The 27,623-nt window shown below is 33.4% G+C and overlaps 2 protein-coding genes across 2 annotated transcripts; one reads left to right on the forward strand and one right to left on the reverse strand.

Annotated features, from left to right (window-relative positions):
* Positions 1-607: 607 nt before the first annotated feature.
* Positions 608-18,385, reverse strand: LOC138315365 (vacuolar protein sorting-associated protein 35-like). The gene is made up of 17 exons (XM_069256335.1): positions 18,239-18,385; positions 17,712-17,813; positions 15,906-16,002; positions 15,424-15,547; positions 14,622-14,807; positions 13,913-14,129; positions 12,952-13,035; positions 12,363-12,472; positions 8,468-8,564; positions 8,032-8,180; positions 7,429-7,636; positions 6,747-6,902; positions 6,050-6,172; positions 5,516-5,695; positions 4,650-4,886; positions 3,237-3,380; positions 608-2,771 (listed from the first exon to the last, which is right to left on the reverse strand). The coding sequence occupies exons 1-17, from the start codon at positions 18,239-18,241 to the stop codon at positions 2,592-2,594; spliced, it is 2,397 nt and encodes a 798-aa protein (XP_069112436.1). The 5' UTR covers positions 18,242-18,385; the 3' UTR covers positions 608-2,591.
* Positions 18,386-19,167: 782 nt separating this feature from the next.
* On the forward strand, positions 19,168-26,050 carry LOC138315368 (origin recognition complex subunit 6-like). The gene is made up of 8 exons (XM_069256338.1): positions 19,168-19,294; positions 19,627-19,765; positions 21,898-22,061; positions 22,616-22,705; positions 23,173-23,285; positions 23,799-23,876; positions 24,141-24,391; positions 24,438-26,050. Exons 1-7 carry the CDS (start codon positions 19,230-19,232, stop codon positions 24,293-24,295), a joined length of 804 nt encoding a protein of 267 aa, XP_069112439.1. The 5' UTR covers positions 19,168-19,229; the 3' UTR covers positions 24,296-24,391; positions 24,438-26,050.
* The last annotated feature ends 1,573 nt before the right edge of the window (positions 26,051-27,623 follow it).

Raw genomic sequence — 27,623 nt, forward strand, 5'->3', positions numbered from 1 at the left:
TAACTAAAATTTGGTTTACATTTGGTTTGTAATAGTTCATGTATCTGCAACATGTCCAATTTCTAAGTGTTAAGCTAAGGGGAGATAACCTAGTACTAGAATTCTGCTGAGAAATTCTATCAACACCTTTGATAGTGTCTGGTGACCGTTTATATTGAACCATGTCAACGTGAACTTGACCATTCCGAAGACCTTGTGAAGAATTTTGCTGGTCCTATAACTTTTCACAATACATATATCTTTAAAGTAGAGAATAAATAATCATACCCTGCCTCCACTCTGTGCCCAGCAGGCAGCCATCTTTCAGAAATATTGCAGATTTGGTATAAGAATATTATTTCAGCATTTTACATTATTACCAACATATTATATATAATAAGTGTATCTGACTCTGAGACCTTGATTGAAGGTCAGTGTCCAGTATTTTGAATCATCTTGATATACCTTCATCCAATATCAGGTCTGAGCTTATTAGAAAAGAAGTCACTTGAAGATTCTAAACATATTTAAGTTGATATCATATAAAGAAAGACATGTATATATTAATTGGGTTTTAAACTTTTTTCAAAAGAAATTTACAATTTTAGTTATGACGAAGAAATAAAGGTTCATTTTGAATAATTTATTGGTGTACAATTTAATTGCATATCTACAACAAGTTTGAGAAATTCCACGATAAAGACATAATATTATAATTACCACGTGAAATAAATCTACAAGATTAACCTAGATGACACAATAACAACGTAACAAAATGTACAGAAGCAGCACTTAAACGTAAAAACACAAATGTCTTGTTCAACCAAATACTTGACTTACTACTTATCATAATGCATTGTCTTCAAGAGTCTGGGTGAAGGAGACTATGCCCAAATTTTCTTGGTACCGGGTATACACTATATAAGATTTAAAGTGTATTTGATTTTATTGTTAAAGCTCGTTACTTAATAGGAAAAGACGTACCCATACATGAAAGTTATTATCAATGAATGCATGGATCTATTTACACACAAATACTTTGAACACTGAATTTCTGAATTCCTTTGAATAAAAATTCTAGAATAGCTAGGTTGTTTTGTACGTTGAGAACATGTTTGTTTACAGATAGCATTAGTTCATGTTTTCACATCAAAAAGACTTTTATCTTTATCGAACACTGAAACTATTATCAAAATGATTTAGGCTTATTTTGGCAGTATTAGTACTGAACTTTTAAAAGGCAAGTAAGTTTTATAAACCTCTGCACCATATGTATTTTAAGACTGAATTGGGAAACATTTATAGAATGTTTAATATTGATTCTAAGAAATCAACAAGAACTTAATTAGACACATTGACAACAAAGATGTGACAGTAACATTAACAGTGGTCTGGCCACATAAACAGCTAGAAGAATTATTTTCTTTAGAATGTGTATGTAAAAGAAATATTTCATTACAATGCAACATCAACGAAAAATTAAGTTTGGAATATATCCATTTGAATGTATTTTTTTTCTATTACAAAATAAATTACTAGTAAGCCCAGGAAAAAATATCACAGTTCCCGAAACTTGATGAGATGTTTTAACATATTGGTCAAATGATAATTTCTTGCCTTGATAGGCAATATAACTAACAAACCTACAGTACAAAAGTTTTATTGCATTAATGAGTAAAGACTTACAATCTATTTCACAACAACACCAGAAAATAACTGAAATTAGCTTTTCTACAGAACATGACTAGTTTGTTCAGTTGACACCAGCCCACAGTCTCTCGTCATACATATAATAATGAATGAAATCTTAAAAGCTGATTTAATTCATTCACCCCTGTAAACACATTTGAACTCTCTTAAATCTATAAGGTTGGAACAGTTCATTATGCATTTTCAGGGGTGCATGAGTTAACCATTTCCATCTCAAATTTGATTATCTCCACGACTCTTGAATCATGATTGCTTTTCTATTAATAAACCTACTAGACCCAAATACTCCAAACTCCTATGGATATAATGTCTTTCTTTAACCCCATTTAATTCTTATTATGATGTTAAATCTAATCCTGGGGTAGAGTAGATATTTATCATTGAACTGTATGGCCAGCAATTTTTGCTGGTGTGATATTTGTTTTTCTTTTTTTGATAGCCAACATTTAATATTTAAATCATAGGCCCATGTCTTTATAGCCATATGTTGTAAAATTTGATTTATTGAAAGTTGAAATTGCAAAATATTTAATCTACGTACAAAAACAACTGGCTGCACAGTTATATATTATACTGATCTGCAATTCAGTCAGGATTTCATTCACAATCATAACACTCGAGGTATTTTTTTTTATTGTAACCAGACTGTGAAATTCATTAGGACTTTCAAAATATCACACAGACATCACAAATGCATTTTCAAACTCATGATGTGGCAAAACCTTCCATTGTTACATGATAAAATTTCAGAAATTCCTCTCAATCCAGCACAAAATATTGAGCTGTTGTCATTCACATTATAAAGATTCTGTTTCCATCACATTTGAATGTGTTGTCCTTTGAGCATTCTGGTAATAAGCTGTAGAAGAAAGCGTCCCACAGAACACAGAGATAACAAGAGTTTATACCATTAAAGAATCATACGATGGGCCGTCAGATTCAGGGTTGTTTTTCCTTAGTTGTAAATGTTCCGTAGTGTTTTGAAAATGTTTGTTAATTTGCTCGGTTTCTTCATTGGCTTCTAAGTTTGGTATTAATTCTTTAATTTTTGTTATTAATTGGTTCAACACTTGTACAGTTATCTGCAAAAGATAAAAACATCATCTGAATAACATGTAAATTAATTTAGAATATATATAGTAAAAAAAATGAGATACAGTAATCACAAATGCTACATGGCCAAAATAGAATTAATGAGCATGGTTTCTTCATTGACAATCGATGCGTTGTACTAGACAATTATAACCAGAATGACATGGGAACATGTAATTTAATCACATTGTGAAATTTAAAAAATTATTTATGTACAATCAAATACCAAAAATATGCTTCGGAGAATACTTGTTAAGCATTATGACGATTGGTCCCCATTACCATGAGATTTTCATACATTTATCTCCCATATGCATCATTCTAATAGCCAAATCAAATTGAAACAAGCAAATCCATTAAAGATACTTTAACTGACAATACTACCAGTATATGAATTATTTGAAAGAAGTTATCGATAAACTTGCTAATCTTCCTGTAGAACCTTGAACACGTACCTGATCACATCCTTTCTCATAATAGTATATATAATGGTTTAGCAGTTCCACATAGAGCTGGACTTGTACTGAATCATCCATACACTGGTTGGCTATCTTCACTCCTTTCTTAAGACAATCTGCTACTCTTTTACCATCCTGCATCTGGAAAATAAAATCACAGAATGAAACCGGCTTTCTAGATTATTTACACAATTTGCTTTTTTTTCTTTACCACACATATAGACATGAGCTTTCCAATGCTGCATTTGAGGACCATTTTCTACATAAAAGCAATTCTTAAAGAGAACAAGCATACTGACTTTTGGATGCAGTCAATCAATACAATGCCCCTTGTCAGTCCTCATAACTTCTAACATGCAACAATTTAACAAAACCAGTCAGGCAACAATAGATCCCAGAGGGATCTTGGTGCCCACCAAAAGAATGATCTACGTCTGAACATTAAAGAGGGATCTTTTCTCTGCTTTTCAAACTTTTTCAAAACATACAACATATAAAATATGAGACCGATCGCTTCAGTATTTTCTGAGAAATAGCGAAACAAACTTCATCTATCAAAATCCCAGATGGCCGCAAGTCGGCAATCTTGTTCATCAATCCATACCAAAATGCAATATGCATAACTAGGGCCCTAGGGTAACCTGCATGAAATTGAAGAGATATCCCTTCAGTGCATTCTGAGAAATAACGGTTACAAGCTTTAACTACCAAAATCCAAGATGGTGGCTGGTCGGCCATCTTGTTGACTGATGGGTCCCATATTGCAATATGCACAACAAAGACCCTTGGGGAACCGAAATATGAAATTTGAGAAAGATCCCTTTAGCACTCTCTGAGAAATAGCTGTAACAAGAATAGTTAACGGAAGGACAGCTGAAGACGGACCACGGATGAAAGGCAATTTGAATAGCCAACCATCTGACAATGGTGGGCTAAAAAGACACACAGACCTTGGCCAAAAAGCTATGAAATTCAAACTTGTTTTTAAAATCCTTTGAAATGATGTTGGTTTGAATGCTGTCAATGCCTTTAAAAATGTATTAGCGACCTTGATCTGATAATCCTAATAGATATTTTAATTCTGAATAAGTATATCTACTATGAAATATATAGTCTGGTAAAAATCTTATAAGAAATAAATATGTAATTGTAGAACTGACAAATCTTTGGTGAACAGACCCACATAAAGGACACTATAGTACATCACAGTGAACCCTAGATAATCTCAAAACTTGCATCCTCAGCTCAATCTATCCGGATTGCAAATTTTATGATAGCCGGATTCCATTTACTTGGTCAATAATCATATCCGTTCCCTGATATTTATGTCCAGATTGTGAGTTTTCTGAACTGTCAAGATTATCGTGGCTCCACTGCCTTTCCTGGTTTTATTGCCAAGGCCTCACTTACCGGACCCTCAGATACTGAGCTTTTGCCCGACCAGAAGAGATGAGAACATGTCATTACACCACGGCATTGGTCAGGTTTCTTGAGAAGTTTGGATGCAGCTAGGGCACACTGGGTCCTTAGGGGCTCATGGTTTTCCTCTCCAAAACATGACATCTGTTCTAGTGTGCCGATGATTAGCGTGATGGCTGCTAGCTGTGCTTTGCTATCACTGATTTCATCTTCATACAGTGAGAAAGCCTGTGGATATTATATAGAGGAAAATTATAATAATATTGCATTTGAAATATAAAAACAAAAGCAAAACATTTTCAATATCAAGTCTCAGTTTTAAGAAGGAAATTTAATCTTATATCTTCCTTCAAATGAATCGTATTTAGAAAGGAATATTCTGCAGTTCTTATTAATATATAGAAAATTTAAGGAAATTTTATTCGAGTAAACTTTTCTTTAGCAAATTATTAGGTCTTGTAAGGAAATATGGATTGTTTTGTCATTTGTTTGCGTGATACATGTGATTGTTTTCTTTAAAAATAATTTAACAATCGATACATATAACAGTAAAAGGGCTCTGTTTCCTGAACATTTCTTAACTTTAAAGAATTCCTAAAATTCATACAGTATTCCCCATAGGAAAATTACTGATTTTAAGGAAGTGCTCCTTAAGATTTTTCCTCAACTTCTGTAATGCTTTCCAATGGAGAATTTTAAGTTATGGCATGTTCATGAAACTGGGCCATGATGACTTCAGATTACAGTTTTCCACAGCAATTTTACCAATACATGTAGTCAGAAAATCTTCCAGTTGAGTGGTTAGTGGATTCCAACAGTTTTGAAAATCATAGGCTACATAAAACACCTGTACTTACTTGAGACATAAACTCGTATGCCACAGTTTCATGGTTTTCAAATTCAATCTGTCCGGCAGCCATTGCTCCCTGTAAGAACAATCTGAGTGGGATTTCTGCCATCTCTGCTTTAATTAAAGCTCCTATTGTCTGATGACAGAACTGGAATATCTTCTGACATTTCCTCTCCCAATTCTCATCCTACAATAAAGATTAATCAAATACAACTTTCTTTGCCTCTTTTGTCAAAACAAAGGTGTGTCAGTCAATGGAATTGTTAAACTTTGTAACTGTTGTGTATAGACTAAATTCTATGACCTTTTCCTGACCTCAGGGAATGTTCAAAGAATCATAGATCCTCCTGATCCCTGTGGCCTTCATTCTTTTCAGAATAAGCTGTCGCATGATTCTTGATCAAAACCCAATTCTTAGACTTATAGCATGATAGCAATAAACCAATGAAACAAAGAAAATGTACATGTACATTCCAATTGTATTTCCTTATGGTGGCAATAGTTTGATGGAACAAAGACCCTGTGATGTGTTGTGACTCACCTCCTCTTGATGGTCCTGGTACCTCATGGCCAGTCTGTATGCTGCGAACACGATGGGGGGTAGGGTAAACTTGATCCTCTGGTCTCCACCACTACCGAAGTGTTTTCTGGCCGTGTTCAGGATCTAACAAAGAAAAAAAAAGTGTATACAATCCAACAAATGCACTCCTAGGCTATTTTCGAATATGCAGTTTGCCTGGTTGGACCTAGTTGTTCGTCTATGAATTAAAAAAGGACCTTGAGATTTTATATCGTTTTCAGACAAGCCTTGACAAAGTCCTCACAGGCCTGTATCATAAACTGCAGATCCGACAGGATTTATATTTGAAATAATGGAATGGTTGGTCTGGTTGTTCCGAATAAACGAAAACTGCCCTACTATAAGTTGTTTATGAAGCTTTTGTCTACACTCTCATTAGAATAGATATGGGCCTTTAAAAAAATTCAACCCAAAGGAGAAAACCCTTTAAAATTCTGATACCGTATACTGCGATAGTTTAGTGGTGAACTCTATAACATTTTGATACAAAATCTGCTCTGTAGTTTAATGGGTGAATAGGGCTATAAAAAAGAAATGACATTTTTAATTCTAACAACTTTGCAAGCAATGAAAGATTGGAAGGGGCCATATAAATCCCCTTAACTGAGTCCTACATTAGAAGTGAATCTTATGTGGCTAAGTTAGGCTCACATCTTACCAGATACTGCTGGTTTAGGTCTTCTGCTTGTAACAGATAAATAAACCTTCCCATAATACCCTGTTCCTCTGCAAAATCCTCTGGATCTTCCTGCTCCTCGGGCTGATCATTCTGGTCTTGTACCAATACATTGACTATGTTCAGGATACTGTCCACCTGGAGAACATACAGAAAAATTTAGTCGTCTGAGGATTCTATTAAGTAAATGATCGTAAATAGTTTTTTTTTTAAATACGCTTTTGGTGGATGTTATAGTACAACACTCTATGTAAAGATAAGTAATATTGATTGCCTTATTAAGATTGTTGATAATACATGTATGTGAATTCTTATTGCTTAATTAATATTAGATATTGCAGCCAGAGAAGAATCTTAATTCTGAATTCCTAATTATAAGGCAAGCCTTGGGTTTGACATTCATAAATGACCCCCTGATTGTGATTTTATTATCACATCCTCAAGGCAGGGAAAGATTCTATTAATCTCCAAAGTTTCAATCCAAAAATTTCCGACGAAACTAGATGAAAGAAATTATAGCTGAAAAGAAAAGGGATCAAAACCATATGTCCATGAGGATATAATTTTAAACCAATCTTGCTTTAACATTTGGGCAAAACTGCAGAACTCAGTGAACCTTTACAGAATATTTCTACATCCTTTACAGCATACATGACAAACTCACATTTTCCTGTGTAGGTATAAAAGTGTCGTTTTCCAGAACATTATTGATGATGTAACAGCTCATTATTTTTCTGCTTTTGAAGTCAAAGTATTCAAAGAGTGGACCGAAGTGTCCTAGCTGAAGCACGATGAGTATATTGTTATAGCTATCTACTGGGATCTTCATCAGTCTCATTAACTCCTTAGACACAGGACTTCCATGCTCCAGACTACAAAAAAGAGAATCCATTAGTTTTATACTTAATACATATAATATTTCTTGCTTTATTTATCACTTACTAACTACCACACTGTAATGTATATCAGAGACCTGCAGCACAATTTTCGTAGGTTCATATTGATGGAGAAAAGGTTTCTAGATAATTCTTGCCTTTAACTTATGTAGAATACATGCATGACTTTTTTTTCCAATTGTATGAAAGGCTCACACCTTCAGTTGGATTTACATGTGGTAAGAGTTGTAGTTTTGATCTTGTCAAAGAAAAATATCAACTTTGAGAACAATATTATATAAACTGCTGATTTTGTCTTTTTTCAAGGATATTTAGCAACATAAGGAAATTTTAAGCCAATTCCCTCATCAGTTCATCACTACTAAACCTACTGGTCGAGATTAAGACGATTAAAGATGTCTTCTGTCGTCTCCAATACTTTGTCCACGTAATCCGTCTTATCTGGGTAACACTTTAGGGCCAGGTTGATCAGCGCCACCTGGAGGGATACAATATCCTCTGGAGGCATGTCCGGTCGATTCTGTGTAATGACAAACAATACAATGTTAAGTGTCTAATTATTTAGTACAGCTTCTTGCTAAAAATACAAATAACATGCATTATATGTTAACCTTGTTATTTTCTTTTTACAATACAGTTTATCACTTATTGAATCAAATTCAAACAGATTATAGTGGAGGTCATTATCAGAAATGATAATCATCAATTGTGACATTGGAAAAACATCTTGGGGGGAGTTTTGAATGGAAAAATAACTGATATATTACTAATGTAATGGTATGTATACGATAGAGTATGTTATGTTACCTGTATGACTTGTGAAACTTGTTGTGAGAAAATATCAAATAGTTGAATGTCTGATGGGATTCCTTGTCCTTCTTCATTCTGGGAAAACTGGGCCAACCTTCACATCAAACACACAATACTTATACAGATTTTACATAATTTTGACTGGGCCAACCTTCACATCAAACACACAATACTTATACAGATTTTACATAATTTTGACTGGGCCAACCTTCACATCAAACACACAATACTTATACAGATTTTACATAATTTTGACTGGGCCAACCTTCACATCAAACACACAATACTTATACAGATTTTACATAATTTTGACTGGGCCAACCTTCACATCAAACACACAATACTTATACAGATTTTACATAATTTTGACTGGGCCAACCTTCACATCAAACACACAATACTTATACAGATTTTACATAATTTTGACTGGGCCAACCTTCACATCAAACACACAATACTTATACAGATTTTACATAATTCTGACTGGGCCAACCTTTCACATCAAACACACAATACTTATACAGATTTTACATAATTTTGACTGGGCCAACCTTCACATCAAACACACAATACTTATACAGATTTTACATAATTTTGACTGGGCCAACCTTCACATCAAACACACAATACTTATACAGATTTTACATAATTTTGACTGGGCCAACCTTCACATCAAACACACAATACTTATACAGATTTTACATAATTTTGACTGGGCCAACCTTCACATCAAACACACAATACTTATACAGAGATTTTACATAATTTTGACTGGGCCAACCTTCACATCAAACACACAATACTTATACAGATTTTACATAATTTTGACTGGGCCAACCTTCACATCAAACACACAATACTTATACAGATTTTACATAATTTTGACTGGGCCAACCTTCACATCAAACACACAATACTTATACAGATTTTACATAATTTTGACTGGGCCAACCTTCACATCAAACACACAATACTTATACAGATTTTACATAATTCTGACTGGGCCAACCTTCACATCAAACACACAATACTTATACAGATTTTACATAATTTTGACTGGGCCAACCTTCACATCAAACACACAATACTTATACAGATTTTACATAATTTTGACTGGGCCAACCTTCACATCAAACACACAATACTTATACAGATTTTACATAATTTTGACTGGGCCAACCTTCACATCAAACACACAATACTTATACAGATTTTACATAATTTTGACTGGGCCAACCTTCACATCAAACACACAATACTTATACAGATTTTACATAATTCTGACTGGGCCAACCTTCACATCAAACACACAATACTTATACAGATTTTACATAATTCTGACTGGGCCAACCTTCACATCAAACACACAATACTTATACAGATTTTACATAATTCTGACTGGGCCAACCTTCACATCAAACACACAATACTTATACAGATTTTACATAATTTTGACTGGGCCAACCTTCACATCAAACACACAATACTTATACAGATTTTACATAATTTTGACTGGGCCAACCTTCACATCAAACACACAATACTTATACAGATTTTACATAATTTTGACTGGGCCAACCTTCACATCAAACACACAATACTTATACAGATTTTACATAATTTTGACTGGGCCAACCTTCACATCAAACACACAATACTTATACAGATTTTACATAATTTTGACTGGGCCAACCTTCACATCAAACACACAATACTTATACAGATTTTACATAATTTTGACTGGGCCAACCTTCACATCAAACACACAATACTTATACAGATTTTACATAATTTTGACTGGGCCAACCTTCACATCAAACACACAATACTTATATACAGATTTTACATAATTTTGACTGGGCCAACCTTCACATCAAACACACAATACTTATACAGATTTTACATAATTTTGACTGGGCCAACCTTCACATCAAACACACAATACTTATACAGATTTTACATAATTTTGACTGGGCCAACCTTCACATCAAACACACAATACTTATACAGATTTTACATAATTTTGACTGGGCCAACCTTCACATCAAACACACAATACTTATACAGATTTTACATAATTCTGACTGGGCCAACCTTCACATCAAACACACAATACTTATACAGATTTTACATAATTTTGACTGGGCCAACCTTCACATCAAACACACAATACTTATACAGATTTTACATAATTTTGACTGGGCCAACCTTCACATCAAACACACAATACTTATACAGATTTTACATAATTTTGACTGGGCCAACCTTCACATCAAACACACAATACTTATACAGATTTTACATAATTTTGACTGGGCCAACCTTCACATCAAACACACAATACTTATACAGATTTTACATAATTTTGACTGGGCCAACCTTCACATCAAACACACAATACTTATACAGATTTTACATAATTTTGACTGGGCCAACCTTCACATCAAACACACAATACTTATACAGATTTTACATAATTCTGACTGGGCCAACCTTCACATCAAACACACAATACTTATACAGATTTTACATAATTCTGACTGGGCCAACCTTCACATCAAACACACAATACTTATACAGATTTTACAGAATTTTGACTGGGCCAACCTTCACATCAAACACACAATACTTATACAGATTTTACATAATTTTGACTGGGCCAACCTTCACATCAAACACACAATACTTATACAGATTTTACATAATTTTGACTGGGCCAACCTTCACATCAAACACACAATACTTATACAGATTTTACATAATTTTGACTGGGCCAACCTTCACATCAAACACACAATACTTATACAGATTTTACATAATTTTGACTGGGCCAACCTTCACATCAAACACACAATACTTATACAGATTTTACATAATTTTGACTGGGCCAACCTTCACATCAAACACACAATACTTATACAGATTTTACATAATTTTGACTGGGCCAACCTTCACATCAAACACACAATACTTATACAGATTTTACATAATTTGACTGGGCCAACCTTCACATCAAACACACAATACTTATACAGATTTTACAGAATTTTGACTGGGCCAACCTTCACATCAAACACACAATACTTATACAGATTTTACATAATTCTGACTGGGCCAACCTTCACATCAAACACACAATACTTATACAGATTTTACATAATTTTGACTGGGCCAACCTTCACATCAAACACACAATACTTATACAGATTTTACATAATTCTGACTGGGCCAACCTTCACATCAAACACACAATACTTATACAGATTTTACATAATTTTGACTGGGCCAACCTTCACATCAAACACACAATACTTATACAGATTTTACATAATTCTGACTGGGCCAACCTTCACATCAAACACACAATACTTATACAGATTTTACATAATTTTGACTGGGCCAACCTTCACATCAAACACACAATACTTATACAGATTTTACATAATTCTGACTGGGCCAACCTTCACATTAAACACACAATACTTATACAGATTTTACAGAATTTTGACTGGGCCGACCTTCACATCAAACACACAATACTTATACAGATTTTACATAATTTTGAAAAATGTCAATTGATCTATAAATTTTACTCCATAACTAGGCAGCTGGTAAGGAAAGCTTGTTGAACATTGAAAACATAACTTTATCAGAAATGTAAGTAGGGAAATGGGATAGGAAAATTATGATGTAGAGATCAGGACTTCAACCTTTGAACTTTGAAATCCAGACATCGACTCCAATCATAACTGTTCTGTCAGCTGTGATAAACTACCAAAATATCAATAGTTTCAGAATTTTAATTTTCTTTATAATTGTTATAAATATCATTATTTTGGCAAACATGTATACATCAGAAAAAATTGGAGATTAAACATGTGTTTTCACTTACCTATCAATCAGAGCGATGATGATATTTTTTACGTTGACACTTTCGTGAAGTTCAGCACATGCTCTGAGGAAGGAACTAAGAGTCTGCAGATGAAAGTCATCGGGGAACACCTGGAAGTATTTGAAATTCTTGAAATGTTTTATTGATGTAAAAAAAATAATTTCAAAATATGAAATGCTCATTAGACCTCAACTTCAAAATAATCTTTATAATAAGAATAATTGACCACACTAATGTCATCATTGTTATTTCCAAAGTACAACATTTATCCATGCATTAAGTAACTAATGTGAACCAGTTTTAGTTCATTGTTATTTTAATCCAACATTTACTATGTAAATTGGACTATATATTTCCATTTCCTATGGTTTATGATAAATCTTGGTTTTGGTTTTATTAGCTGAAAGTCTTATTAACAGCCAGGGTCATGTAAGGACGTGCCAGGTTTGTTGGTGGAAGAAAGCCAGAGTACCCAGAGAAAAACCATTGACCAGCGGTCAGTACTTGGCAACTGCTCCGCATGGAATTTGAACTCTCAACCCAGAGGTTGAGGGCTTGTGGTAATATGATAAATCTATGCACAACAAACCTGTATGATACACTCCATCAAGTACTCCTGAGCGATGGGATCTCGACAGCTTACAGCCTGTTCTAAGATCCCTGGTAATACCAACTGTCAGAAAATAGAAACAAATCAAAAGATTACTTGATTGGGATTTTTTTCCAAAGTAAGACTATAACAATATTACAGTACAACTAATGCGACAAAATTTTCATATTCACGAATCAAGAAAAGCTTTAAATATGTTATTCATCGCCAAAAGTAACCAACATATCGAGAGTTACAATACTTACAATGCATATAGGTTTTAATTTTGTATTGACAAATAACAGCTCAACATCAATTTTGGCAGTACTGCCAAAAATCATTACCAGTATACATTGTATTTACCTCTACTGTGAAGTGCAATGAGTACATGGTCAGATTATGAACCCAAGTTGTGGCCTTCAATTTTACTGCACATTTCTACAGTATTATTAGTAATTGTAAAGTGAATTTTGCAGATATTTTTCATCTAAACATACACAATGCATAAAAACAATAACTTTTACATTGCAGCATTCTGTGCTATAACTAAAGTTTAGATTAGAAGGCATTATACATGTTTTTCTTTGTCTTTGAAGGATTCACATAGCTTATAATTCATCAAATCTTCTTGTATTCAATAGAATACTGAAGAAAAATTAACAAGTTAAAGCACTTAAGACTAAAGACTTAAGACTAAAGACTTATGACTTAAGACTAAAGAATAAGTTTGCAGGTCAATAACAGTGTTTTGTACCAGCAGCTTGAGAAAAGATACTATCTGTAGCATCATTTTGTTTATCTAATTTTAGTCAAATCATCAATCAGTAATTAGTCATCAATGGACATATAGTCGGTATTGATGAATCAATCACAGTCGTACTCATTTTTTCACAAGTCAACTTAACAAGATGTAACCTGTAACCTTTTAATGATAATTCTCAGATCCAGTCTGAAGCCTCACCTTTTTATACTTCTCGATATCAATGCACTCTAGCTGACTTAAACGGACAAGATTTGTGCCGACCAAGATCCTAAGCTCTCGTCTTTCCTGTTCTCGCTTCACACGATCTCGTGAGTGGCCCTGATGCTGCATACGCACCCATAGTTTGTTCATTTCAGAAAAGTTCAACAGGATGAAATCTATTGAGTCAATAACTGTACCAGCTTCATAATCGCCACTGTTAAACAGAAACATGATGAAGTTTTCTATGTCATTTCAAAGTCAAAAACCTAGCATATTTTTCCTATAATAAATCTATGTCTAGTTACTTAATGGTTTACCATGCCAGCTACACGATTCTACTAATGCTAGCTTTCTCATGTCAATAAGTAACCTTTGCAAATGTAGTGTATTGTCAACCTGGTAAAGATATACAATTGAAAGAGAAGCAAAAATTTCTTCCAGATTTGTATAGATGGTTAAACATATATGAACTATTCTTAATGTCTGTATTAGATATAAGACTTGTTAAAGAATGTGTGCACATGTAAATTGCATTTTATTTGATGTGAAAAGTGAAGTTGACATTAAAACACAAGAAGTTACCATAACATCAGGTAAACAAAGACCTTGATAACCCAGATATAAGATTCGTTATAAACCATGATAATTTTACCTCTGGTATATTGCTAATTCACAGTTTCTTCATAAGTTAAATACGATATCATACCTGGATGTGTCCTCTTCAGTATCAGGGAGGACATTCTTTGTGCACTGCAGAAGGTAGTTGCGGAGGAAGAGTCCTCGTAGAGGGTGCTGTACGCCACGACACATCTCCACCAGATCCTTGAGGATGTCCTTCCTCGATAACTCGTTAGATTTGATATATACTACACCCACTGTTATCAATAGATACCTGTGTGGAAAATAAACACCACAATTAATGTGATATCATATTATTCATAATTATAAATCATGCAACTTTGTTTTCATATTGTCAAAACAAAATCAATGTGTTTATGTATGGAGTTAATCTGCTGTACAACATTAATAGTACAAACTTATTTGTTCTAATCTACACCATGTACATAAAGAAACATTTTATTTCATATGACCCGTAATACTCTGGTTCTAATGTAAGTAATGATTTATAAATAATATAGACCAGAGAGCTTGCTTGAGTTACCAAATCAGCTGGCCTGTTTTAGTGACTATCTCTGTATTAATACCATCTAACTAACAACACCATGGCATGTTGAGGCTTCATCACAATTTGACCTGTGTATAGAGACCACATGCATACAAAGACCATCTTGCTGTGTCCCTTGGATGGTCTCTACAGACAGGTTTGGATTTAGTTTGTTTGTTTACAAGAATTAATTTTTCACAGTGTAAGTAGATTGAAACCTATCTATGGAGATCATCCAAGGACAAAATAAAACTAGTCTTTAAAAAGTGGTCTCTACACAGGTCAAAACAACCTGTCATTATTTAAATCTTTATGGTTGTGGTCCACTAAGTTAAATACTTACAGTCTAGGGACAATGTTGCCAGCATATTGTACCAGTTCATACAAATCTGCGACCTTTCGTCCTTTTTGAAATTCATCAACTAAGTATAACTCCAGGTGACGTAACTCATCAGAAATCGCCATATCTGATTCATGTTAAGGAAGAAATAATGTTTTCAAATGAAAACAAACTTCACAATATCTTAATTCAATTTTTCAGAAGAACAGCAAAGGTTCAGTTATTTGAGCATGATAAGCATTGTGGCCAATGACATCAAAGTAAAAATAATGTTGTACAGTGCTATATCTGTTTCATCTGTTTGCTAAATGAATCATTATCATTATATAACTGTTTGAATACATAAATAAAGATTCATGCTTATGGAAGACTGGTGAAATAATATTCCCGCTTTGAAATTCAAGTATTTGAGAAAAAGATATGCTTAATCAGTTATGTCGCTGATAAAGAGTGCACATCCTGGCTTGATGATTTGACAAGGATACAAAGCTCATAGTAACTTTTAGGGGACAACATAGAAGTCCTCAGCTCTCCAAGCATAGTGGATGCATGCTTCAGTCCATCCATCAACTTTCCTTTATCCTGCCAACAGAGAAAGACTATTAATGTTATATATCCCTATACTAAACAAAAAACAGCTTTTATAGACACTCAACTCCCATTCATAACCTTTATAAGTTAACTATTTCATTATTATTGAGTTTAAACAGATAATGTATAGATACAATATTGCACTGTCGGGTACAGCTTTCAGAAAACTTTTATAATTACTATAGTCTAATCTCTCAATTTTGATAAAGAGATTTATATGTTCAGTTTAAATATTCAGCAAAATAACAGATATGAATAATCAATATTACAGTTATCATTTTACTGCAACCATACAAATTCATCATACTTGATTACTAAGATTGTGACTAAGACATTTGTAATTCAGTTTTAATCTAACAGGGTGCGAGATATATTATGAATTAAATTACTGCCTCTGCCAGGTATCAAACTTGGGACCTCTGGATTACTAGTCTGACGCTCAACTGATCAAGCTAAAGAGAAGTTCTCTCTAGATGAGATATAAATTACAGCTAGCATTAACCAGGGTTACGGAACAGGAGAGGAGAAAATTTAGCGGCCAGACCAGGATTCGAACCCGAGACTCTCCGAACATTAGCCGAGTGCTCTACCGACTGAGCTACCTGGTCACCAATGATCAACCCAATCCAAACTCTGCTAATCTCCACCCTCCTTTCTCGAAGTCTTCGCCCTCAAAGACATATCATATGAGACCCTTCCAAACACCATCACTGTGGGTTATTTAGTTGGGCACAAATTTTGTAACTGGAGAAGAGAAAATGTAGCGGCCAGACCGAGTGCTCTACCGGCTGAGCTACCTTGTCACTGATGATTGACCAAGTCCAAACCCCGCTACACTTACATACTCTCCCTCCAGGAATGTACTCGATTCCTTTCCAGGTATCGTTAAGTATCATTCCCTAGTTCATACATGGATGCCAATTAATTTAACAGATTGCAGGATTTATTATAAATTTAATCACTGCCTCTGCCAGGGATCGACCTCTGGACCTCTGGATTACTAGTCTGACACCCAACCGATTAAGCTAAAGAGAAGTTCTCTTCAGACAAATGATATATTGCCGCTAGCTGTAATATTGTAGCTAAAAGACTTTTTGACAGAAAATGGTGTCATCTTTAGAGCTACAACTGGTGCCTATTACTGCTAATGGCGCAAAGTAATGATTATGCAAACCATTATAAAACGTTTGTTTGCATTTTTATCGTACCTGTTTGATATCGCTTACCTACTAGGCAATAAAACTGAACCACATAAAATATCTTATTCTCATCGAGGCATTATTTTTTTACATAATACATATGAAGGTCTTTTTGAAGGGAATTTATACGGCAAGTCCACAAATTGTGAATTTGACGTCTTGTGAGCGGTACGGTAGATATTAAGAATGGTAGTTATGTTTGTTTTGGACAAAAACAATATGTAAATGCATGTATACACATAAAATAATTGGAAACCTACAAAAACGTATAGGAAACTATGCCTGAGTGATTTTCGGAGGCAGTGCTCCACTATGACACATAGGGACCAATTCGTACCTGGCCGAAAGGTGTAGTGGGCCGGGTACGTATATTTGTTCTATATTGCCGCTAGTATCAACCAGGTTTATTTACATGAATTTCATACTCATAGACTAATTGAAAATATTAATAACGATCTAAAATTAATGACTCTATTTTGTGTTATTGTGTAAACAAATTACCAAGCATCTTTTCATCTGAAAGGATTGATTCTTGACAATGTTATTCGCCTCCTCTAGAAGCTTTTCTTGCTCCTCCTGGGGAGACAGCTGGGGTGTTGAAGGCTGGCGAAGAAAATAATACATATGGATTATTCTATGGTTTGTATGCAACTATTATGCAAAGTACATCATTTTAAATAAAACTTTACTCTAGTTAAAGTATAGGCCTACATCACTTCCTCAATAACTTAATCAAAGGAATCGCTTTTACTAGAAGATGGCCTTGAAAAAATCTAAACATCTGACAATAAAACATTAAGAGTCCATGCATTTTTGCGTAGTTTTCAATGACACTAATAATACTCAATAGAGACATGCAGACTAATTTTGAAAAAAAAATAGAATGGACGGGGTCGATTTAGGGGCCGAAATGGACACTACAAAAATTACGTTGATCAATTCCACACATATAAATATCTCCTTCTAGTACATATCGACTCCATTAAAACCACGTGCAAAGACATTGCAAAACGTATGTGAATTATTACCATGACTGTGTTGGCTTATTATCGACGTGTAACTGTTAAATCTTGAAGAAATTTTTGGCCAGAATTTTTAATGATCTTCCTCATCAACCTCCCACCATATTGGTATCATGTGACCTTGGTAGACACTAATTATTAAGCCCGGTATCAGATATGTGTTAAGATTCCGGATTTCCCTTTAATAATCGGTCATTATTGAAACCAGTGCTTATATTTAATAGTAAAGTATACCCATTTTATCATATATTATTACTTCACATGTGTGTCACATATGTTTTGGTATTTAACGTGACGCTACCCAAATTGGTACGCTACCCAAATTGGTACACTTTTGATATATATGAGGCGGAATTTTCAGTTTACACTCAAAACTGACAATAACTGTCCTGAACAAAAAATTACGATGATTAACAGTAAACTGTGGCAATTTGTATATGTCATATTCTTTCCTGTTGTTTATTATCTCTATTTAAACATGAAAATAATGAAATTGTGAAAAAATTCGTGGAAACCGACGTCGTGCGACAACCCTAAAAATACCAATATATTTTAAAACACAGAAAACAATTGCAGAATGGGATATTTTTTTAATAGATATGTGGCTTTAATCAAATAAAAATTGTTTGAACTTTCCTTAAATGATTTTGGTATTTACATTTCCTTGATCAGATTTTGATCAGTTCAACTTTTTTTTTATTATAAACAGAAATAATTTATCACAATAACATTATTTTATAAATCATATATATCAGATTTTATAATCGATGTTTATAAAGCAGTGATATATTTTTTTTCAAACGTTAAAACAGATATAATTTAATAGTTTGCCGTTCCGATTAGTCCGTAAACGGTTCTTCGCTTAGAAAAAGATCCCGTTGTTATAACACGCTTGAACAAGAAAAATCGATGCTGCGATACAAACGTTTCAACGATCTTGATTTGATATAAAAACGATATCGCGGGAAATTGACAAAACCAAAAATCCACAATAATCATGAGTAAACAACCAATTTGTACGATGGCTTCAAAGCTAGGGATTTCATCACAAAGAACCATACAGTAAGTAAAGTAAACAGATCTGTAACAAAACGAGTTGAACATGTTCATACAAATAAATCTACATTGTATGTTTGAAATTTCCAATGATAAGAAACTTTGAATTGGAAATCAGAATCTATTTTACCCCACGCTGTAGCATTAAAAGGCTAATGAAAGCTAAAAATTTTCAGTTGATTTGTTTGATCATTTTCTTAGTATATTTTTATTTATCATTAGCCATTGAATCCGTGAATTCGAGATATAACTTTTGGATCTAGATTTGTCCAGACCTTGCAGTTGTTCATCTCTAAAACATAAGAATTACCATATCTAATTAAGCAATATATTTACAGAAAGGCAAAAGAGTTGCAGCAGCTGATGGATATACGTGTTGGAAGTGGATCCCTTGACGCCCTTGGTATTACTGGATCCTGTCCACTGATCATGTGTCTAGACCTGGCTGCCTCAACCACTGGTCAAGCACTTACAAAGGTCCAATCCAATGTTTAGTTAAACTAAAACATTACTCCCATAACAATGAGTGTCAGCTGATACTTCCATAACAATGAGAGTCAGCTGATCGACATATTTCTTATAAGAAGTAATTTTGCTGTTAGACAGCTAGTCTATAAATTTTCAAAATTGTCTCATCATGCTTTATCTCTAATTATAGCATTGCATGGTGGTGTAACCAATAAATTAACAATGATCAACCTCATATATCCATGCAGATCTTTTTCTCGCATTTGGAGAAGGCAGTATTTTTACCTCATTGGATAAGAAATTTAGCTAATTATGAAATGAACATGTAGGAGTAAACAATACTTACAATTCAATAGTTAAAATTTGAAATAATATGGGGTCCCACTATAGCGCTTTAGAAAAAGTCTTGTCAGGCCACACCAATTTGAAAAATAGTTCTTCGGGATTTTGAGGAAAAAAAGTGGGGCGAGAGGGTTTTTTTTTTTTTTTTTTTAAATTTTCATTTTTGCAAAAATTTAACCAAAAAAATAAGAACATGATGCAAACATAAACACAACACTAAATCCATTATATTTTTGTTTTATGTACATGCAGGTTGTAGCTGTACATGCAGGTTGTAGCATTTTAGGTTTGAGAGCCAATAGAAATGATATAAATAACATTTTTGGCCTCGGTGCTATTGACTTGTCTGAAAGACTAAATTGTTGTCTGAAGAATGTACAGAATGTACAAGTTCAAAGATCTAAAGACCTACAATATTGGGAACCTATACAACTTTGCCACACCAAATAGAACAAAATCTGTGCATTTGCATACATGAAAATACTTGTTTTAAATGTGAATTTTCAAGTATGCAATTGTATGTTTAAGAGTCACACAAAATCAAATGTAAATATATTAAATATTAAAAATGACAGTGTAGATACAATCCTGACTAGTTATTTGAGTATTGGCAGACTTACCACACGCAAAAATGTTCATAAGATCGAAGCTCTAGATCTGTTCTGGTAACATGTACGTAAGCAAAAGTAGTCTACATATTGAGATCAATGACCTGCATGCATGGATGGCTAAAAAAATTTCGTACTGGTTTAACCTGTTCCAGTTGTGCGTTGCTCAGGTACTGCTCTCCCCAAATATATATTTAATTAATGCAAATGCATAACAGGAGTAATTAAAAAAAAAGTTTTTTTTTAAAAATTATTTTTCAAATAATAATAATAAGACTTTGAAAATTAAAAGCTAAGGAATGCAGTCAAAATATCCACCGAGCGAAGATGAACATTAAATGGTGCATAATCATAGGATTCGCGTACGCGGCACTCAAGGCCTTGCATGGACACAGAGAAATCCAAATCTTTGATATGCCGTGCATGATTCATATTATTATGCATTATATTAATTCAATTACATTAATTCTTATTTTAGTATCTGTGACCTTGCTTTCATCTTTGAAATAAAAAAAAAATTCAATACAAAAGCATTCTAAAGTTGGAAGGAGATAAATTCTATATATATTGATGTTGTTGGCATGATATGAAGTCAAAAAAAAAAAAAATTAACATTGAATGTGATGTCAATAATCAGAAAAGAATATAGGTTCATGATTTTTAGTATTGGATTATCTATGACGCATGTAATTTTACGTCAACCACATTGATCACATTTTCGTCATTTACGTTTATAGAATTTAACAAATCTTTAAATGTCCATTCACTCGGGTATTCTGTTACAGTACAGGCAATAACAACATCTCTGTCAAAAGTTCTCACAGTTGCAACGTAAACATATTTTCATTCGTTTTTTCTTAATCTGGTTCCCTTTTGCGCTTATACTGTTGTTTTCCTCTCGGTTCAAGCACTCAAGTGATAAAGATTTTGGCGTATCTAAAGCACAAACCAGAAACGGGAAGGGAAAAATTAGACTTTCGTTCTTCAGATTTCCGTGTGGCTGAAATAGGGGCGGGAATTTTTTTTTTTTTTTTTTGACTTTTCCATTTTAGGAGCAGGAAATCCCGAAGAACTAGGTTTCAAATTGGTGTGGCCTTTGTTAATATAACTTTGCCTTTAAATTGTCATCAGGTTAATCGACACTAAATTTTGATAAAATAATGAAATTATAAATTTACTTTTTCGTTACAGACGGAAGCCATTCGACTGTCTGGTGTAAACAAGAAGGTATACGGTAACGGTCTGAGGGCATTGGAAAGCATGCTGGATATAGAGGTGAAACAAACCATCAAAGATTTGGCTGTTCAATTTGGATGTTCAGGGGCGATAACTCTTGCTGAACAAGCACTACAGAGGTAAATTGAGTTGATCGGAATACAACATAAATGTTTCGTTGATTCATTTTTGTGACACTATCAGAGTTAACTCTTATATTTGCATTATACACCTGTAGTCAATCGAAGGCCTAACATGTACACAAATACTGTAATTTTTCAGCAAAATCCAAGTGAAAATCCAACGCTGATATTGATTACTTTTGAACATTGTGAAAATCCAACGCTGATATTGATTACTTTTGAACATTAAGTTGAAATTTATATAAATTTATAAGTTAAAATTTATTAAATATAATACCTTCTAGTTTGAATTTTTATTTCTCTGCTTCATTGTCTTAAGGATGGTTTTATGTTATGACATACTTTGATACTGTATAACATTTGTTTTGTAGAAACTTTTGTTGTTTTCATTGCTGCCATGAGACAGTGGATATAAAAACCACAAATTTTGTTTCACTAACTATAATTACTTCATCGGCTAACCACCAATATTTCCACCCACAAAAATGATATCAAAAGAAAATTTGCACAAATATTTCATGTTATACAATATACTATTATTTCTTTTACAGATATGAAGAAAGTCATAACAGTAAATCGTGTACTGAAATGGACTTCTCTGTCCCCATGTTCCAAGCCGCCTCCTTATATGCTGCATGCAGGTAAGGTAACTGTTAAGTGATTATACATGTGCTGATTTATAGTATCGTGTAGCTTTTGCCAAACAGTTTTGAGCTAATTAAGATAACCATATTATCTGAGCATCAGTCTTTGAGTTTGTATGCAGTGTTTGATGTGTACTATTCACAAACTGTGAAAGTTTTTTTCTCAGGAAGCTGAAAAGTTAACATTCTGTGTTGTTATGATTTTGTCCCTCACTCATGCTGAAAACAGTATCTTGCCCTTCTTGTCTTTAAATTAGTTTTAAAAAGATCTCCTCTTTTGAGGATCTCACTATTATCCATGAAGCTGCAATGTCTTCAATAACTACATATTGCACATATATGTATTTATTGAGACATTTTCATTCAGTGATCTTTTTTGTCAGTTCATGAAGCTTCAATAAGTTCACTCTTTTCATTAGAAAAAAAAATATATGTTCTACTTTATGTGTATTTTTTGTTTCTAGAAAATTAAAGACGAAAGTTGACAGGAAAAAAATTGTTGAAGTGTGTGGCATTAAACGTACAACATTCGACCGCCTTGTGGCAGACCTGGAAAAACAAGTGGATACAATTATTGGTAAAGTTGCAAATAAATGTTTTCTCTTTATGGTGAACCACAAACAAGATCTATATATCTGGTTAGACCAAAGTATCCTTCAACTACTCAGTTGGTTTAAAATCTTCAAATTCTTTGTGACTTATTTTGTGGATATTATTTCTTCTGGTTCTGTAGACTTCATTGTCTCCCCATGTCCCCGTAGAATGAAGGATGACACAGTGTATTTCTCTCCCTTAAGAATATAGGATGACACAAGGTATGGTTATCTCCCCTTAGAATGAACAAAGACATAAAATATGGTTCATTTTCGCCCTGGCCTAAAAGTCTAGTCAAATGTATCACATTTAAACCATTAAAGATAATTAGAGATAATTAGCTATGAAACCTCATTTGATCTCAGCTTTTGATGATGTTAAAACATTTCATGTTCTTGAAATAACATGGTAGTGAGTTAAATTATGGTTTACATATTCACAGTCAATTCTGCATAGCAAAGTACAAGGTCATATAATCCTGATCTTTTATCACCAGGTGAACAAGGAAAGATGAAAACGATGAATAAAAAACGACCAAAGTCATTGATGGACAATGTTGAGCGGCATATGCAAGGTAAAGTTAATGTAGGCATAAACATTTGTTTGTGAAGAAGTTGGGGATCTGTTGTGTACCTTGTTCAGTGGCATTGTATAAAGTCAGCAGTAAAGTAAATGGGTTATATAACTGATGTTACAATTCCCAGGGGAATTAAAATTGGTTTACTATAAGCATGTTTTATGAGTTTGAATATTTAATGTGATGTTTGGCTTGTAAAACAAAAAATATCAAATTATGTGGTAGAAGTCTTTCTTAAAACCGATGTTTTTCTTCTTACAGAAGAAGAGAATAAAAAGGCAAAGACTGACAATTCTGAGGAAAGTGGAGGAAATGTTGATTATAATGACTGGAAAAGGAAAATTCTGGAGAAAGCTCTTAAAGCTAAAGAAGCAGCCATGGCAGATAAAACCAAAAATAAAGACGTAGATTCCTGATGGAGGTTTAATAGTTTTAGTGTGAGTGAATTTGATGTATGTATGAAGCATGTGGTGTAAAGTTTGGACCAATGATTTGGCAAAGAAAAAAATTACCTACAGTGGTAATAAAAACACCATCTGATTCATTCACTAAAGTTACCTACAGTGGTAATAAAAACACCATCTGATTCACTAAAGTTTTGGTGGGCTATAGCTAAGAAAGCCATCAGGATTCATTTAGTGTTGTGCCATCCTAATAAAGTCACTGTTCATAAATTTCAAATTGAACTTTTATAACTTGATTATTGGCCAGAAGCTGAAGGATTTTTATGTGATCCTCACTAAATATTGCAAAAATTTTATCTCAAAAAGACATTAGAAAATTATGATAATTTATTCTGATAATTTTCAGATTTTATGAAAAATCTGAAAATTATCAGCAAAAATTATAAATCTGAAAATTATCAGCATAAATTATCAGCATAGAAAAGATGAAAAGTGATTTTTTGAGCAAAGACGAGTGTGTAGAAAAAAAAAAATGAAACTTGGTAAATATTTCCTATCATTTCTACAATACCACATGATTTTTATTAGCCTCGCTATCTTGAATTTAAAGTAACCCAGGAGAGGGTATTAAACACAATTTAATTGTAATGCAAACATGAGGAAAAGCATCCAGTGTTTATTTATTTATTGTATTTTTTTTTATCTATTTATTGTATTTCTTTATTTGTTTTTTTAATGTATAAGTGATTTATGTATAAGACTTGAAGGTTTCCAATATTTGAATATCATGTACATTGTATTGAGATTTGCACATAAAATAACTGATGATGAACTTCAAATGAAAGTTATCATTGTCATTTAATTACACTAAATTGAATAATGGTATAGAAAGGTACATGCATGTTTTGCTAATATCTCCATAGTAAGTGAATTTAGTTATCAATAATTTATTGATGTATGTGGGAATCTTATACTGGCTATCATTTAGGTAACAAAGCAGTGCTTTGACAAAAATAGGGAAAATATTATTGAGGGAGTTAAAATTTTACAGAAAAGAATCTGTCTTTCGTCTGTAAAGTACTGATATTGATATAAAGTACAGATTTGACCTTTATTCCCAAGTTTGGGTCAGATTCAGAAATTCAGGAAAGAATCAAGATCTTCATGAGAAACCTTACTATCATCCAATGAAATTAGTCATCTAAAATGAGAAAGGTTTCTGTTCATACCTTTACTGGAAAAGAATGTTTGTTATACAGATGTAGAACCATCTGAAATAATTATAAGCAGATATTCTATTAATGACTTAACAAGGCTCTATACTTAGAAATAAGAGAAATGGTATGTATAATTTTCATTTTGAGTTTTGAACAGCCTGTATCATGCATTTTGTTTGAAAAATAATACTGTATGATGATTCTATATACTGCTTTATTGGTTAAATACATATATTAAATATATTCTAAACAATTCTGAGCTAAGAACAATTATTACTATTTCATGGCCTAGGTTTTCCATTACTGTTAAACATCAACTAGCATATGGATCAATCTGCTAACTTTTGATTACATATTACTGATCAGATTTTAACTTTTCTTTAATTTTCAATAAATGTAATTTGTATAACTGAGCTACTGAAGCATGAAGAAATTTATGTGGGATTGAAATTAAATGTCATCTGCTGGAGGGAATGGTTTATATTGGAACAGAAAGTTTGTTGTGTAGCTGATAGATTTACATGAATAAAATTGTGATGTCATACCTATAGCTCGGCGTCTGTTCTTTTTGTAGAGTGTAATTATGGACTGCAATACATCATTCGAGATATCAAAACGTATGATTTACCATTGACTGATTTACCTGTGATCGTAATTTAAAGTTTGTGACATCACAATCACCAAAAAGTGACACTAAATCGACGGTAAATTGCCGGAGTACCTGGAGAAAAAACACTGTCAAACAGTACCTAAAAACTGCCCCACATGGGATTCGAACTTGCAACCCAGAGTTCGACGGCTTGTGGTAACATGTGGAGACAACTTACACTGTAACTACTTTGCCACCATATCCCTCTCCATAATTTGCCTACTGGTATATAATGTTAAGCACCACGCTCAAAGATACAGAAATAATATTTCACTAGATTCTAGTTTTTTGGGATGAGCAAATTTTGGCTGATTGTAAGAATTTGCGTTTTTATAAATCTTATCTAAAATTCAATGCTGGAACTTGGGCCAGTTCTTGCCAATATTTGGTATTTTTACCTGGTTCACTACGAAGGATGTTGCTAGCTGTAGTATGACCACATAACACATATATAAATGACAGAAATAATGTTATCTAGTGAAATGATGATTTCGACTGCTCAAAGGGGATTATGTTTTAAGAAAGAAGATCCTGTCTTTCATGTTTTGTGTACAATATATGGGTGAATTAATGAGTGTGATCATCAGACTGTGATATCTGTAATATTGGATTACAGGTATTACATAATCTACTTTGTCTGTTATCACAAACTATGATGTTATTGCATTACTTATTTATTGACTTGATAATACAGCATGCATGATTGATGTTGGCTAGGTCTATGTAACAGATTATATGCTCACTGGTTTTATGACATTTTACAGGTAAAGATATTTTATGGTGCTGTTACACTAGAAAAGACATGAGCTGAGTCCGTGAATAGAATAAATATATTTGATTTATCTGAATACTAATGTATGTTATATTTAAACTCCTACTGCTCTTCTGTGAGTGTATATTTCATAATCCGCCAAAAGAGGTGAAAAACCTAATCTAATGCAGTAGTTACAGAACTCTTTCCAGACGTGTGTTGGAGGAAAAAACCCATTATAACCATGTCTAAATTCTTGACTGCTTGTCATGTTTGTAGAAGCTGATGGCTACCCCAACGATGTGTAGAAAGAGATAAAAGGTACCAATATGGTTGTCAAATGCTGTGCAGAGCTGGTTTGGTTGTATTTGTTAAACATCCTATTAATAGCCAGGGATATTCAAGCATGCTCCAGGTTTAGAAGGTGTGGAATTGAGAAGTACAGGAGAAAAGCTTATGACCTGTAAGTCTGCACCTGGCAACTACCCCACATGGGAGCTAAACTCATGACCCTGAGGTAAAGGTCAAGACATCTAACCACTTGACCACTGTGGGCAAGGATTGATTAAAATAATTTCTGTAGAGACTGACCAAGTTCCATCCTCAATACTCCAGGTGTTACCTTTACTGCCATAATATCCTACCCTGGAATATTTCTTAGCAAACCTGAAGACAGTTCAGGAGAAAAAAACTGACCAAGCACAGGCCTGCAAATAGAAATTT

Source organism: Argopecten irradians, chromosome 2, assembly GCF_041381155.1.
Source record: "Argopecten irradians isolate NY chromosome 2, Ai_NY, whole genome shotgun sequence".
Classification (NCBI taxonomy): domain Eukaryota; kingdom Metazoa; phylum Mollusca; class Bivalvia; order Pectinida; family Pectinidae; genus Argopecten; species Argopecten irradians.